This window comes from Diceros bicornis, chromosome 37 (assembly GCF_020826845.1).
Source record: "Diceros bicornis minor isolate mBicDic1 chromosome 37, mDicBic1.mat.cur, whole genome shotgun sequence".
Taxonomy (NCBI): Eukaryota; Metazoa; Chordata; class Mammalia; order Perissodactyla; family Rhinocerotidae; genus Diceros; species Diceros bicornis.
Window position 1 is genome coordinate 5,815,568 of NC_080776.1, and position 16,134 is coordinate 5,831,701.

The following is a 16,134-nucleotide window of genomic DNA, read 5'->3' on the forward strand; positions in this document are numbered from 1 at the left end:
AAATAAATAAAATCATAAAGTAAATGATATTTTGAAAAATTGTTCAGACAAAATTGGAAATGTAGCAAGGGATAATCTAAACAGGCAATAATAGATCCTGACAGATGATTAAAAACAAATTATAGGTCAAGATTAGGTAAAAATTAAAAACTTATATCTGTAATGGAAACTATGTACATAGGATCACCAGAGGCTTGTTTTTATGTTAAGGGGTAAAATTTAAATTTAAAGAAAGGAATGAGTTAATTTGGGGAAACAAGATATATTGTCACTGCTCCTTTTTTTTTTTCTTTGGTGAGGAAGATTAGCCCTGAGCTAGCATCCGTGTCAATATTCCTCCACTTCATATATGGGACACCTGCCACAGCATGGCTTGATGAGCAGTGCATAGGTCCATACCCGGGATCCGAAGCTGCAAACCCCATGCCGCCGAAGCGGAGTGTGCAACTTAACCACTATGCCACAAGGCCAGCCCACGTTCCTATTTTTGAAGACAATAGCATATATAGTAAATGCAAATAGAAGGAAACACAGTATCTTTCTCTCATAGCCTATATTTCAGTTCGGCTCATTAATACATAACATTTGCATAGCACTTAAAACACTTCAAAGTATTTTACATCTATTATCTCACAGGGGTGCCTAAGGATTGTTTTGTTTAATTTAAGGGACACTTACACAATAGAATTCCATTATAAGCATTGATTGGCAGGGATATAATGCATTACAAGCTTCTGGTACTATAGAAAGTTGGGTTGTGCATCACCCTTATCTGAGCAGTTTAAATGAATTGATCCTCTGGAATAATGTGGTGATTTATAACTGGATTTTTATTGCATATAGCTAAGGCTGTTTTGAAGTTTGGAAATTCTTGAATGAAGGAGATCTTCCAAAACAAGGGCCAGCTAATTTCTCTGAAATAAGAACCTTTTACAATGTTTGGCCTGGGGAGCAGAATGCTATGTTATCCTTACATGGAATTTATATTTCCAGGTGATCAATTTAATTTTCCATCTCTTAACCAAAATATAATTGTGGAATTCATTTCTTGCCTACAAAATATTCAGACAAAATAGAATGGCATATTGTCAATCACATCCCAAGCTAAGTAACTCATATTTTAAACTAACAAGGATATAAAATTTTAGCACAACATATTGTCTGAAAATGTGTCTTTCCTTTTTGGTAGAAGTTGGAAAATATGTTAGATCACCCGTTACTAATAGAACTGATTTCTTCAATAACTGGGAATCAAATTCTACCATATTCCATAATTTTACTTACTCACTTGAATATCCTGAATTTGTTTCAGCTGCCTTCTATTCCCATGACAAGTGTTTTCTCTGAAACCGACACAGCCATAGCTTCCATTTTGCCCATTTTTAAGGGCATATTGTGGCAACAAATTATTTGTTAATATAAATTCCCTTAATGAGATCATATATATAAAGTCCTTTGCAAAATAACCAGCACATCGTGAGACCTCGATAAATGTTTATAGCATTAACTATGATGAAATGTTATACACACACAATTGGATGTGGGGTACTAATTATGGAGTAGCCTTTCTCACAATGATTCCCTTACCAGCAGTAGAATGGAAGGTTTCCCTATCAAAGCCAGAGCAGTGGATAATTTTCTTTTTGTGCCATAACTGCACATAGAGGTGGTTCTGTCCTTGAAGGGCATCAGGTGAAGCCTCCTAAGGAGTCTGTGAACAGTCTGTGGGCAGAAAAGAGGAGTTAGGTTGACCTTGCTCTGTCAAAACCCTTAAAGCACTAAAAGGAAAAAAATCTATTTGTGAAAAGAAAGTTTTATTATGAAGAAATACATACCTGCAAAATTTCAAACATTTAAATTCAACATAGATTGTATTTTTATTTTCAAAGGTACACTTAAAAATTAATAGTTCATTTAAAGAGATAAGAGCAATTCTGCAAAGGCTCATTCTCAAATGGGATTCTGTTCCCCCATATGCATGTGTGTGTGTATGTGTGTGTTTATACTTGTTCCTTCTGCTGCATTAACACAGGATTTCCTGGCAGAGATGAAAAGAGCTAAAACAGAATTCATCCCTTCACAAGGCAGGTTTCTCATTGATTGTGGTCTCCGTTTCATCTTTCTTCTCACTGAGGGGTGAGTTGTCACAAAGGCTTTAAATCTATTTAAAACTGACCCAGTATCAAAATGTTAGCGTATTAACTTAGGAATTTTGGGTTCTTGCAGCTACTTCTGCAGTTAAATAACCCTGGCAAATAGTGGGATCCGAGGAGGATTTCATCAGGTCCCAGGGTTGCAAAAATAGGGGAAACTGCCCTCAGGGTTAGCCATTCCATCAAAAAGTCAAGTAATTGCAATGAAGTACAAAACCTCATTGAAAGATAAAATTGGAAGCTATTCTATTTTACTTGGACATTTTGTAGGTAATTCCATGTTGCAATACTTATCTGAGCACTAAAGAATGGACAAGCATCGCCCAGCAATGCTTAACTCAGAGCCTAAGGCAAGCATGATCCTTTATCTTATCAGGTTATTAAAAGGTACCTGAACAAACACGGGCCAAGGAGTTTCTAACGCCTAGTTCATAGACCTGTATGTGATATACACAATCAAGCTAACACTGTATCCATTATCATTGACAGGAGGAAAAGGTCACAGTTTTCCAGATGTCGACTTGGTCTTGACGGTGGGTGGGTGGGAAGCAGAAACAATAACGGTTTTCAAATGAACTAGTTTTTCACATTTATACTCACTTCTTTAATATCTTTTTCTGGAATTCCATGTACTCTGGCATAGAAATACAAATGTTCTTCCACAGTTACCAGGTCATCTAAGGCATCTTCCTGAGGACAGTAGCCAACTAACGAGCTGTGAGAGTCAACGTCAGCCAGAGATCTGAATTGAGAGAATCAAAGACACAGGTGAGTTTCAAAAGATAGTCCCCTCCTCATCCCCAAATGCTGGGAAGATAGCTCTATTTTGGTCATGGTGATTGGTGATTCTGATAAGAAGAGGTAAAATAATTCCACTACCATAGTTACACTTAAAGGCTTAAAAATGTCCACTCGCTTGCATAGCTGTTGTTCCCCTAAGGATTTAATAATATAACCACAAAATAACATGAAGAGTTCACTTTAATTATTTTTCTCATTTAATTGTGTTGTGCTCAATAAGTTGAAACATTTATTTTTCATACCCAGTCTTATTTCTGATCAGAATGTGTCCACTTGAAGGAATTATGTCTCCAGTCAGCATCTTGAAGATGGTTGTCTTTCCTGCTCCATTTACCCCAAGAAGGCCAAAACACTGGTTTGGGGGAAGAAAAGAGGATTAAAACCTAATCCAAACCAAAGACATGATACTATTGTATCACTTTCCTCCTTTTCCTTGGGTGAAATAAATTACCAAGAAAAGTAAATCACTGGAATTATTCGTGAATATTGTAAAGCTCTGTTGGCATTTGATAAAACTTGCTGTTTTGAAACAAATGGGTTCTTACCTAGATTTTTTTCGTTTAACCATCTGAACATTTGTATATATACATAGGACTTGTATTACGTATCATATTATAGCACACCTCTGTGTGACATGATAAAAGACCGCACAAGTAAGATCTGCTAACCTGACAAAGCAACTATATTTATAGATTTCATGTTATTCACACAAAATCACAACATTACTGAATAAGCTACTGGAGCAATAATTTCTTTCTGCTGTCGAATACAGTGATGTATTTAGTTTGCAGCTCTGCCTTAGCATCACTTCTATGAAGACGGCAGGAATAAATATGGATGCAGTTGTAGGACCTCGCTTCTGTAAGCTGATTTTTTTATGTTGTCTTTTGAAGAGGCCTGGAAAGTAAAAGTTGAAAAGAGCACTCTGCACAGGCTTCTTGACTGAAAGTCTACCCTAGGGAGGACAGCAGCTTGGCAAGGGACTCAGGACTTGGAGTGTGGTGAATCCTCCCCCCCAAGAAGAAAGACTTATAGGGTAAGTACAAAATTTACACGTGTCCATGCCAATATAATAATATAATAAAAATATCATGCCAAGTTAAAGGACTATTAGAAACAAAACATCGTTCCTTACCTCCCCAGCAGGTATCCCAATGCTGATGTTGTTTACTGCTATAATCTTTTTGTGGATAAGTTGGTAGGTCTTTGTGAGACAATGGAGTTGGACCAGGTCAAATTCATCCCCACCATTCTCAACTCGTAATCTCTCAGCCCACACGTCTTCATCTTCATCTATTATTTCTCTTACAGGTGAAGAACTAAGTTTTCTGAAGAAGACTCTAAAAAATGGACCCAGTGATTTGGCATCAAAGATTTCGAAATGGCATCACTCAATTCCGACGTCTTTTATTGGGTTCTCACTTCACTAAAAGTGTGCTACCACATACTAGGTTTGTTTTAAATGTGTTATGCATTATGCTACTCAAAAACTTAAAAATTAGTATGGAAGCTCTTCTCCCTGTTTGCTATGATATTTGGGAGACAGCTTTTGCTTTCCGTGCCTTAAACAGATCCACTGCTACAATTCAGGATCCTAATTTCAGTGACAAGCAGGTTAGTTTGGGTTTGAAAGTTACGTCCTCAGAGAGACCAGTCGTTAGTAAGACTCAACACTTAAAAGCCCACAATCAATGACCACCTTTTAAAAAAAAAATCTCCTATATTTCTTCCTTTATCATCAATAATGTGAATATTATTCTATATTCTTTCCATGGTGAATATCTTACCTAGGATCTAGCCAATATATTAAGGTTCTCAGCCCTGAAAATTCACTAAGTCTCAAACCCACCTCAGTAGCTTGCGTAACGAATACCAAAGCAAACTAAACCAAACCAAATATAAAAACCCAAGAAATCAATTCAGGTCTTCCTCTCAATGTCCCTGCTGCTTTTAATGATCTCCCCAGAGATTCTACCCATGATGTTTTCTTTGAATCTTCTCCATTCCAAAATCCACTCATGCAGTCAGTCTCTCAGCACTGGGAATGCCTTGTAATACTCTGCTATCGATCATTTTCTGTCTATTTCTATTACCATCCTAGGCTTTCACTCTTTCTCACCTAGATTTTTCCAGGAACCTCAAACTGCTCCCGTGTCTCTGACTCTTCCATTCTAATCTGCACTACCTCTACAAAATCACGCCTTCTAAAGCACCATGATCATGTTGCTTTTGGTTCAGAACCCTTTAATGGACTACTACTTGCTTGTTGAATAAAGTCACCATATCTCTTTAACCAAGCATTCAATAGACTCCTTAGTCTCCCAACCACATGCTTTAGCTTCTATTTCATTACATTTATTCTATGTTCTAATCAAATTATATTACTTTTTTCTCAAATATACCCTAAGATGTTTTTCTCTCTTTGCACTTGTCTTTCTTTTTATTATTAACTTAAAGTTTATCTTTCAATAGTTGATATATGCACTTCATGTATTAAAATTAAAATGGTACTGGAGAATATATAATGAAAAGTAAATCTCCTTCAACCTTGTACGGTTTTCTTCAGCAGAGGCACCCATAATTAGAGATAGTCTATTCATATGTATGCATAAATAATATATATCTCTTTTCTTTTTAACTCAAATGGTAATATACTTTATACATAGTTCTGAACTTTGCATTTTTCACTTAATAAACATTAGAAGTAATCCCAAATCTTACATAGAGAACTGTATCATTCTTTCTGATGGCTGTGTAGCGTTTAATTTATGAATGTATGTACATAATTAATCAGTCCCTAAATGAAGGACGTTTAGGTTGTTTTCATTCTTTTGCTATTAGCAATGTTTGCTATGATGACTAGCTTTACACATACATAATTCTGCATATGTGTGAGCATAGCTGTAGGAAAAATTCCTAGAAATGGAATTGCAGGGTCAATGGGATGTGTACTTCTTTTCATTTATGATTCTGTCCTCACTTTACTCAATTATCTTTTCGCAAATCCATTGCTAATATGCTACACACTGAATCTTCTTTCCCCATTTCTATTTTCTATTCTTCCAAACTCATCCAAAGACTCCATCTTTTGTTTATGTACATATTTTCTCTCCACCACTAAATCTTAATTTCTTTAAGGCTAACGTTGTGCTTATTTAATTTTACTCCCTCACTCTGTACTTCAGTCTATACTTATCTTCAGTCTATCCTTCACAGTAATACTTGCTGACACATAGTAAGATTTGATAACTGTTTACTGAATGAAACGAATGGTGAATTATGCTATAATTTTTAGAAGTTTTTGGAAGGGCTGGCCTGGTGGCGTAGCAGTTAAGTTCGTGTGCTCCACTTTGGTGGCCCGGGGTTCACTGGTTTGGATCCTGGGCACAGACCTACGCACTGCTCATCAAGCCATGGTGAGGTGATATCCCTCATAGAGCAACTAGAAGGATGTACAACTATGACATGCAACTATCTACTGGGGCTTTGGAGAGAAAATAAAGGAGAAAAGGAGGAAGATCGGCAACAGATGTTAGCTCAGGGCCAATCTTCCTCAAAAAAAAAAAGTTTTTTGAGCAAAACATTAACATATTACTAATGGAAAGGCTTAGACTATTGATCCCTCCTTGAATCTTTTGAATTGAGTTCCATTATGCGTGTCAAACACTATGTTTTCATTGTATTTACCTGAGTTTCTTTATTAGCCACTCGTTGATTAAGAGTCGCAAGAAAAAGAACATGGTGCCCTGAGCAACCAAAGCCACAAACATGGCGCCTAGTTTATCCATTTCAAAGGTTTCACTTGGGTATTCCACTCCATATGCTTTTAAGAAGTCTAGGACCGACTGCTGCTGAGAAAGTTCAATCAATCCGTAGCCAAAACAGAATTGTGGGAAAATCAGGAAAATGCGCTTGAGGGTTTCAGAAATAACTTCTAAAGTCTGAAATAAGAGAAGTAAAAATGAAGCTCAGTGTTTGATGGCCAAAAAACTGACAAAACCTTAAAACTAGATGTAGACAAATATTGAAACCTTATCTAGGTTGGCAATTACTTCACATATGCTGAATTTACATATAAATATTTACTGTAAACAAATGGTGGAGAGGAGATTTATTACTGAAACAAAAGCAGAAAAGGATTAGATTTTTCTTGAGATGACCTAAGGTGTCAGGCCAAACCCTGGAGGCAGAATCACTTCTAGACTTGCCTTAGATCCCAGGAATGTAGGAATAGCCAGGGTATTGGGGTCTGATACAGAATATCAGCTGGTACCTGAGTAAAGGAGGCATTCAGTACAGTAAAGCTTCAGAACCCCAGGTAATTCCTACTTGAAGAGGGACTAAAATGGTGAAATGAGATGCAAGGAGAGACGACCTGTTTCGACGAAGAGCTAATGGCTCATTTTCAAGTTATTCACTCTTGGGGCCAACCAATCACACCTCATGAATTTTCTTCTTCCTCCTGGAGTGTGCTTGTCTATTTCTCAGGCCACTTCATGTCCTTTCTATTGTTTCCCATTCAGTGGCCTGGCACTGTTAGTGCTTCCCTTCTCACTAATCATAAAAGTCAGCTCTGAATGGAAAGTGATGCTTACAATGAAGTAGACTCTAATACATGATCGAAAGGGAATGAATTGGGGGTTTCTCTTCTATGAATGTTCAGATGATTCTTAGCCCATAGTCATATAACTAAGCCATTGTCCTTGTCACTACAACACCATAACAATTTGTTAATGAGTAAAAAGTTTAGCTGACCAATTGGTTGCATGATTTTTGTAGTGGCATACAATATACCTGATTTCACCTCCATCACCCCACTCAAGCCTTATCAAATGCCAATAGTTTTGACACTGAGTAAACGCAATCATAAGCATTAACTTAGATGGAGCTTAAAAAGAATTTTAAAAGGCTGTAGTTCCTTCTCCACTAAATTGAATAAAATCAACTGAAATTCCTCTTTTCTATTTAGATGATGCAAAATACAGAGAATCCTTCTACCTTGAACACGTTGAAGCATTTGATATATTCACTGAAGTTTAGCAGACTAATAAAAGACCTTACCGGATCATTAGGCTTTTCCTTGGAAAGAAAGTATACCACCGACAGGGAAACAATGGAATTGATGCCAAAGAAAAGGTTGATGCAGACGTAAGTAATGAAAGCCATTCCTGTTTCATGGAAGACCCCGGCCAGCAAGTACATCCAAGAAAATGTGGCATACCTGTATGTTAATAATACTAATATTAAAATTTATTGTTGTTGGTGCCATGGACTCCATTCCAACTCCTAGTGACCCTGTGGACAGCAAAACGGAACTGTGCCCGGTCTTTTTGCACCATCCTTTCACCTTCCGGAGCTCTATCAGCCAATGCTCCGCTGCTATTCACAGGGTTTTTGTGGCGGATTTTTTTGGAAGTGGGTGGTCAGGTCCTTTTTCCTAGTCTGTCCTAATCTGGAAGCTTTGCTGAAACCTGTCCACCATGAGTGACCCTGCTGGTATTTGAAATCCCAGTGGCATAGCTTTCAGCATCACAGCAACACGCAGCCACCACAGTAGGACAACTGACAGGTGGGTGGTGTGGGTCCCTGACCGAAAAACAAACCCGGGTCTCAGGTGTGAGAGTGCTGATTCTTAACCACCAGACCACCAGTGCTGCCTGAATTAAAATTATGCCTTAATTTTTTTTTTTTTTTTGGTCAAAAAGAGGAATAAAAGAGAGATCTAGCTACAAGGCTTGACAACTCATCTCTAATGTTTATTTTCACTTGGAACCCCATCTAAATTCTTATTTATTTATTTAGGAAAGGGATTCCTTAAAAAAAATCCAAAGGATTTTTGGATTCAAAATCCTTTGGATTTTTTTTTTTTTTTTTTTTTTTTTGGTGAGGAAGATTCGCCCTGAGCTAACATCTGTTGCCAATCCTCCTCTTTTTGCTGAGGAAGACTGGCCCTGGGCTAACATGCGTGCCCATCTTCCACTACTTTATATGGGACGCCGCCACAGCATGGCTTGAAAAGCGATGCATCAGTGCGCAGCCGGGATCCAAACCTGCCAAAACCCACCCCCGGCCGCCGCAGCAGAGCGTGTGCACTTAACTGCTAGGCCACCGGGCCGGCCCCCAAAGGATATTTTTTAAATGACAGTAAGAAGTCTCTCTTTTAAGGAACTTTGAGTAGTCCTACATCATTACAACTACAGATTAATTCCTCCTAGAGATGGTGTTATCCCACCCAGGCAAGACTTTTTTTTTTTTTTTGCTCAGAAATATGAGTTTAATCAATACAAATCTTATAATTTAAAGTTGAGAAAAAATTATGACATTATTGTAGGCTAGCTAAGCAGACAGGGCATGCTTAGAAGCTAGATACACCGTTTTGAGCAAATAGTTGAGCAACCTTTGGGGTAATGAAGTGGAACTAGAGACAGAGAGATCCTTCATCAGCTACAATTGTTAACTAAATGGATACTGCCCATGCATTCAGGGCAGAAAGAATTGCTACACTAAACATTGATTATATCAACCTATATTACCTATATTACTCTAATGCAGAAACGATATTATGCATGTGTTTTAGACATCTATAAAATATATATATATAAAATAAACATACATAAACCTATGTACCTTATAATGCTACATATACTCATAATTTGTCAATATATAAATCCATACATGTATACACCATTTTCCGATCATTCTAAAGCCTCCATTTTTATGTAAATTAAATTACATGTGTAAATTGGTAAACATGACAACTTGGTACACAGTAAGTCCTCATTAATGAGAGGTATTACTATTAATAACAACAACATTAATTTTCAGAAGTATTGTACTTTACAAACTGTGAACTAGCAGGTCTAACGTATTGTTAGTCATCACTCATGGCTAATGAAACCCAAGACTACTGTAAATTAGCTAATGAGTTTTAGGTCCTGTTTGTGCCATGGAACATTTAATTCTGTTAATGCTTCTTGCACTGCAGCTTACCCAAACAGCAGAAGTAGGAGAGATACAGCGCCTAGATTGTTTTCACTGTAGAAGGCAGGTAACTTGAAAATTGCAATGACACCGATTGAAAATGCCACAGGCACCAAGTAGAAGACCTACGGGAATATGTAAAACCATGCTTAATATATGGCAAGAATTTTTCAAAAAAAAGTCTATAGCCCATCTAGTCTAAAACTGTAACAAGTTGACCTAGAAATATTTGAAAGAATGAATTTTTACTTATGTTCCTGTTGCTTGTAAGGTTCAGCTTATTTGACATTGATTTCACTCTAGAACTTGTCTCCTGCAATATGAGGTCAAGTCAGTCCCCACCTTTATGGGATATACGTGGAGTCCCCGGTGTTCCCGTCTCTAGGCTTTGAGACTTGGGATCATTCAGTGACAGAGGTTCAGAGAGAAAGATAAGACAGCCAGCGATCTTGGTATTAGATTCACTCCTCAAAGTATTGATTTCATTTTGAATGCTGGAACACACTCAGATGGTTGATTTCTAAAGTTTGATTGCAATGGGAGCCACTCTCTGCAAAACAGCAGGGCAGCGGGTCCCCTACTTTCTCAGAATCACAGGTATATGAACAAAGAACTCAGTGTTTCATTGACAAGTAGAAATATTAAATGCTGAGGAGTTTGCAGCAAGACACACACAATGAAAGAGATGGTAATTTAATTTGGGGGGAAAATCTCCTAAATTGGAATGAGCACCAGATACATAACAATGGAATCTAAGTAGTAAGTAGCCCTTCACAGAAGAGAGTACTTGAAGCTTTCTTAAGATTAAAGTTCCTATTAAGTCCAGAGAATTACTATCCTTTTGAATTTGACTTCTACAATAAACGTACTTCAGACCTCACTGGATACATTAACAAAATGGATATGCAGTTAATTACCCTCCAACCCTTCAAAACAATGATCTTTACAGCAACTTGGACAATTTCACCATAATCACCAGGCAAATGTACACCCATCCTGGGCTTTTGGCCAATACTGGCACATTTGAAACCAAGAAAAACCATCTGAACTTTGGGACTCTTTCATGCAAATGAGGGAGGTATCAATGAAATTCATCCTTTATTGTCCCTAATTATCTTCTCTAATGTGTCGTTCAGCAGGGGCTGCTACTCTGAAGTTTTCACTACCAGTTGATTAAATTTTTATAAGCTTGATTATTTGGTACCATTGGGCAAAGCTATTCTGCTCCACTTCTATTTCTCCACAGAAGCGGTTCCCAAACTCCAGTATTCCCAAACTTGGGAATTTTGTTAAAAATACATATTCTCCAGGCTCCACTCCCAAGATATGGATCTAGTAGATGTATCCTGGGAGTGGGGCCCCGGAATCTGCATTTCAACAAGTGTCCTGGGGAACCTGATACAGGCGGTCCTCAAACTACAGAGATGAGGGCGATAGATTTCTCTTTCCTCCAACTACTGGATGAATACAAGCCTAATGCAAATTGTTTTTTGTGTGTGAATTTACTAACTTTGTGGTAATAATCTGAACAAACTAGAGTAAATAAATCTTGACTATAAAACTGATGTCTTTTACCCAGATCAATCTCGTCTTTCCTGCAGTGACACGAGTTACTCACCATGTCGTAGATGAAGTTTGTTACCCAGTAGCATGTCACACCAATGCCTGAAATGTGCTGCAGCTGCTTAGCTTTGGTCTGATGCTCCCTTACAACATAGGTGACAAAGCTGGCGGTGGTGACAGAGTAGCCCATCAGGATGGAGAGTGCCACTAAAATATCGATTAAGCTGCTCATTCTATAGTGAGCAATAGAGAGAGGAAAGCACACATAAGTTTCTGGAACTCTTTTCCTTTCAGAAAGATTCATGACTAAAACCATCAACAACACAGCCAAAGAGTTGGCTGTGACACAAATAAGTCTTCCTGCAAGGCAGCCAGATAATATCTTCTACATAACTCGGCTGTGACCCTGGAATAAATGCAGCTCTTGTGTGTCTGAATTGAATTGACTAGGGGTATTTGATAGAAAAACCTCAGTCTCCAAAGGTTAAGGGGTGTATGCAAGAGAGACATAGTTCTTGAGCATAGAAATAGTACTTAAATGCTATGCAGGGAAATTGAAATGATGAAGCACCCAGGCACTTGACTTATAAAAGCAGCAGATTCTGTGAGTCTGCAGTCGACAGTCTCTACTTGGCAACCGCACTGTACACCCTTTCAGAAACTTCCTTTTATCCCCGTCAGTGACTTATATCGCCAGCTCTTCTAGAATGGCATTCATTCGGTACAACCATGATTTCCAATTGTAGTACTTTATACAGAGGCTGGACTATGCCAAGGAGAAAGTAGTCATGCCAGGTGTATCTACTTACGTGGCTTGTTCTTGGTCTTGCACTCCTGGGTAAGGATGACTGTACATGATGATGCCTTAAAGAACAGACAGTTATTTTCATTAGTAGGAGTTTAGTTTTCCAGAAATACCAATTTTTAGATGAATAATACACAATACTTTTCTCCTTATGCTATGATCTAAAGAATTTTACTTTGGGGATACTCTTTTAAAGGAAAATGATTGTTTTTTCCCCCTAATCTCATCAATGCCATACAATTAGGTGCACTCACATTAAAAAAAGAAAAAAAAAAGTTTTTTTACATTGTGTATAGAATCTTTGGGGAAGGGGCAAGAATTTACATTTCTTATATAGCATTTTCCCATCTATTACATTTAAGTAATTGTTTTCCACTTTCTTCTTTCTATCTGGTCACGTATGTTTGTATTTCTGCAGCACTTCAGAAATGTATGATATTTAAAGAAGCAACTAAAAGGAGACCAATTATATGAGGATCTTCTACAGAACAGACACTGACTACCCCATCCCTCTTTATTGTGCTGTTGGCTGTGATGGGGGAATAACTGTAGCCCTCATGAATGGATCCCTCCTTATCCTTTACAGTCTAAGATGCCTACTGTTCTAGAACTCCATCAAAGTACGGCTTAAAAACTTCAGCCACCCCCAAGAGATTTTCACTGAGATATAAAGATCCAGGAGTATTCAGAGAAACTAACTGGCTCCAGAAAAGTCATCACTTCATTCTAACACAGTCCTAAATTATTGAGATCCCCAGAGCTGGTCTCTTTCTTAAATAGAAACAAAGTTCTTTTCTCTCCTCCTTTGGAGGATCTTGATTAGCCAGAGTCAAATGGGCTGGCAACAATTTCCCAAAGGACCACAGTGTGAAGGCAAAGTCTATGTTGTCTGAGTAACTTTGGAAAAGAATGGTAGGGGATGGGAGGAAGACAGCCCTTAAATACTTGTTCCTAGAGAGTCATAAGCTGAGCAAAAAGTTTCTCACTTACTGCTCATATAGTATATGTTCACTGTATTAGGATAGTAAGGCCCTTTCACAGCACTGAAAAATTATGGATTATTCTAAAGTTATATTCTCTCTATTAACCTAAATTTATAATTTTAATTAGAATGTGACATATTTTGATGTTGAATTCTGCAATTGTTATATGTTAAAGAAAATAATATATAGTTAAAGCAAAACAAAGAAACTAACAACAATAATAAATTTGACCTTAATTTTAATCACATCATGGGAGGAATGAACTTTTCTTATCTTTTGTGTACATTAATGAGCTCTCTTTTGACTGAGATTCAGTTTTCCTTGAGGCCCTACTTAAACCTTGTTGCTGAGTTATAATACAGGCAGGGGGAAAACATTTCTTTTATTTCTGCTTTGTACTTCAGAATCAAGAAATATTCTATTTCACCGGAGGAATCTTTGCAAATACATTTATTCCCCTATGAAAAATGGGGCTGAACCAACTGTTTATACATATCTTTAGCAGAAAGATCAAGTAAATGTGTCAGAGTTAGGGATCTGTATTAAAATCTTCTCTGCAAGTTCTACAGCATCCAGCATAATGTCTTGAGTACAGTGATTAGTCAATGAATGCTTATTAAATCTAATTGACTCTTAAAACTTCAATTATTTTCCCCACATATAATATACATTAAAAATAATACATTTTCTGTTGTCCCTACAGTTGTAAACCGAAAAGGAGATGTTTCCCATCAACTATTGCTGCTAATGCAATAAAGGATAAGAATAAACAGCAGGGTAGAGGAAACAATTGTCAGTATTTTTGAAAAAGAGCCTAGTTGTGTAACATTTGTTAGGGAAAACAAGCAAAGCTATATTCCTTGGGACAAAAGAACAGAATTTTCACGTTAAATTAACCACTAGAGGGAACCACATGAATATAATAGATATTGACGTTGCAAAGGAAAGCTAATTAAAAGATTTTTATTAGCATGCTAGAATTCAAAGAAAACCAATTTTACAGCTAAAGCAAAATCCCAATTCATGTAGAATCCAAGGAAGATGGCTTTAAAAAGCTAGTGTCGTAGAGGGACATGGCAGGAGAATAACTGAGTTGATTTTTTTTTTTTTTTTTTTTTGTGAGGAGATCAGCCCTGAGCTAACATCCGCCAATCCTCCTCTTTTTTTTGCTGAGGAAGACGGCCCTGGGCTAACATCTGTGCCTATCTTCCTCCACTTTATATGGGACGCCGCCACAGCATGGCTTACCAAGCAGTGCGTCTGTGCGCGCCCGGGATCCAAACCAGCGAACCCCGGGCCGCCGCAGCGGAGCGCGCGCACCTAACCGCTTGCGCCACCGGGCCGGCCCCACTGAGTTGATTTTTAAAGACAATACTACACGACAGACCCCCCACATCCATTACAAGACAATAAAAGTATTTTAGGGTAACATGGATTTCTTCTTGGAAAGAAATCAAACTCCTTCCAGAGAGAGTGGAAAGCTGCCACTTTCATAAGTCTATATAAGAAAAGTTAATAAAAAATAGAAGGCACACGACTACCAATCTCTCTATAACTCAAGCTAAGCCTTATTTTTAAAGTAAAAAAAATAAATTTCCTTTAGGGTCAATATAAAGTTTATGTTTCAGAATTCTTAATTCTTTAGACTCTGTAGCGTAAGAATTCAGTGGTAGGAGCCACAGCAAGCATGCTGAAGTCCAGAGTGCTTCAGACTGCTTTGGTCTTGGTAAAGAACACTAATAATAAATAAAACCTGAGTGCATGTTTCAGAAGCTGACCCTTCAAAAGTGGCACTGGTCTCTTGTTCTCACCTCCAGGCATTTGCTATTTTCCCCTAGTCATTTCTATGGTTTTTATACTTTCATTATCTGTCACAGCAGCAAATGTCTTCCGCTCTGAATAAGATATCCTGCGAAAGCCAAGTGTTCAATAGTATTTCAAACTCGGTTATACTAGGCCCACCTGGCTTTAGTCACCATTTAATTTAATTTACCCCCTTTGACTATGCCCTTTATTGATGTTCTAGATCTAAGGACTATCTTTCAATCTTGTTATTTTCTTTATGGTTCCTCCTGCTAAGAAAATGCCAAAGCAGTTGGGGAAAAATACTGTTTTCTGTGAAATGAAGACTCCAAAAGATTCTGTTGCTAGAATGAGTATTTGCAGTTTACTTCTACAATCACGGGAACATGTGAGACAACACTGTTATGCTCAACAGTAGGGAAATAAAAGTCAACATCAGCATTTCTAAAAGATATGTTGTGTCTTTTTCTCCCATTGAATAGGCTATTTGTTAGTCTCTTAATTAGGCTAGAAACTCAGTCTTGGTCAGCAAATATGTTACTCAGTTTTTCTCCATCTTTATTATTATATTTTTAGGATCACTATGGGAAAATAATTTGAGCAAGGCTTAAGAAGTTGAAATGGTTTGATGAACAGTAATTGAATTAGAAAAAAAATGCATCAGTCTCTTTCAAATTCCAAACTCTATTTTAAAAACTATGTGGAAGCCTCTTGGGAAATCCAACGGACGTAGACCTGGCTGAGTCCAGAGAAGTGTTAGAAAAATGAAGTATTGAGGACAGAGTACCAGAAAAATGAAGAGGCAGGAGTCAGACAGACCTGGGTTCAAATCCCACTTCTGAGCCCCAGAGAAATAATAGTGGGAAACAAAAATACTCATCCTGAGAGGATGCACGTAAGATTAGCGATATTTCATAGAAAGCATACGTCATATGGTAAGTGGTCAATTAATGGTAACGCTTTTGGTCAGGTGTAGAACTTTTTAGCTTAAAAGTTTTATCTTCATGTTTAGATTTGTGAACAGTATTAATTAACACTAATAATT

The 16,134-nt window shown here is 37.5% G+C and overlaps 1 protein-coding gene across 1 annotated transcript in view; it reads right to left on the reverse strand.

Moving 5' to 3' along the window:
* Positions 1–16,134, reverse strand: part of ABCA12 (ATP binding cassette subfamily A member 12) — a 162,933-nt gene that overhangs the window by 8,862 nt on the left and 137,937 nt on the right. The window contains exons 40-48 of the mRNA XM_058533418.1: positions 12,308–12,362; positions 11,554–11,731; positions 9,945–10,060; positions 8,016–8,175; positions 6,642–6,895; positions 4,090–4,294; positions 3,197–3,306; positions 2,754–2,895; positions 1,588–1,722 (exon numbers count right to left, since the gene is read on the reverse strand). Of these exons, the coding sequence (XP_058389401.1) occupies positions 1,588–1,722; positions 2,754–2,895; positions 3,197–3,306; positions 4,090–4,294; positions 6,642–6,895; positions 8,016–8,175; positions 9,945–10,060; positions 11,554–11,731; positions 12,308–12,362 (1,355 nt within the window). The remainder of the gene's footprint in view (positions 1–1,587; positions 1,723–2,753; positions 2,896–3,196; positions 3,307–4,089; positions 4,295–6,641; positions 6,896–8,015; positions 8,176–9,944; positions 10,061–11,553; positions 11,732–12,307; positions 12,363–16,134) is intronic.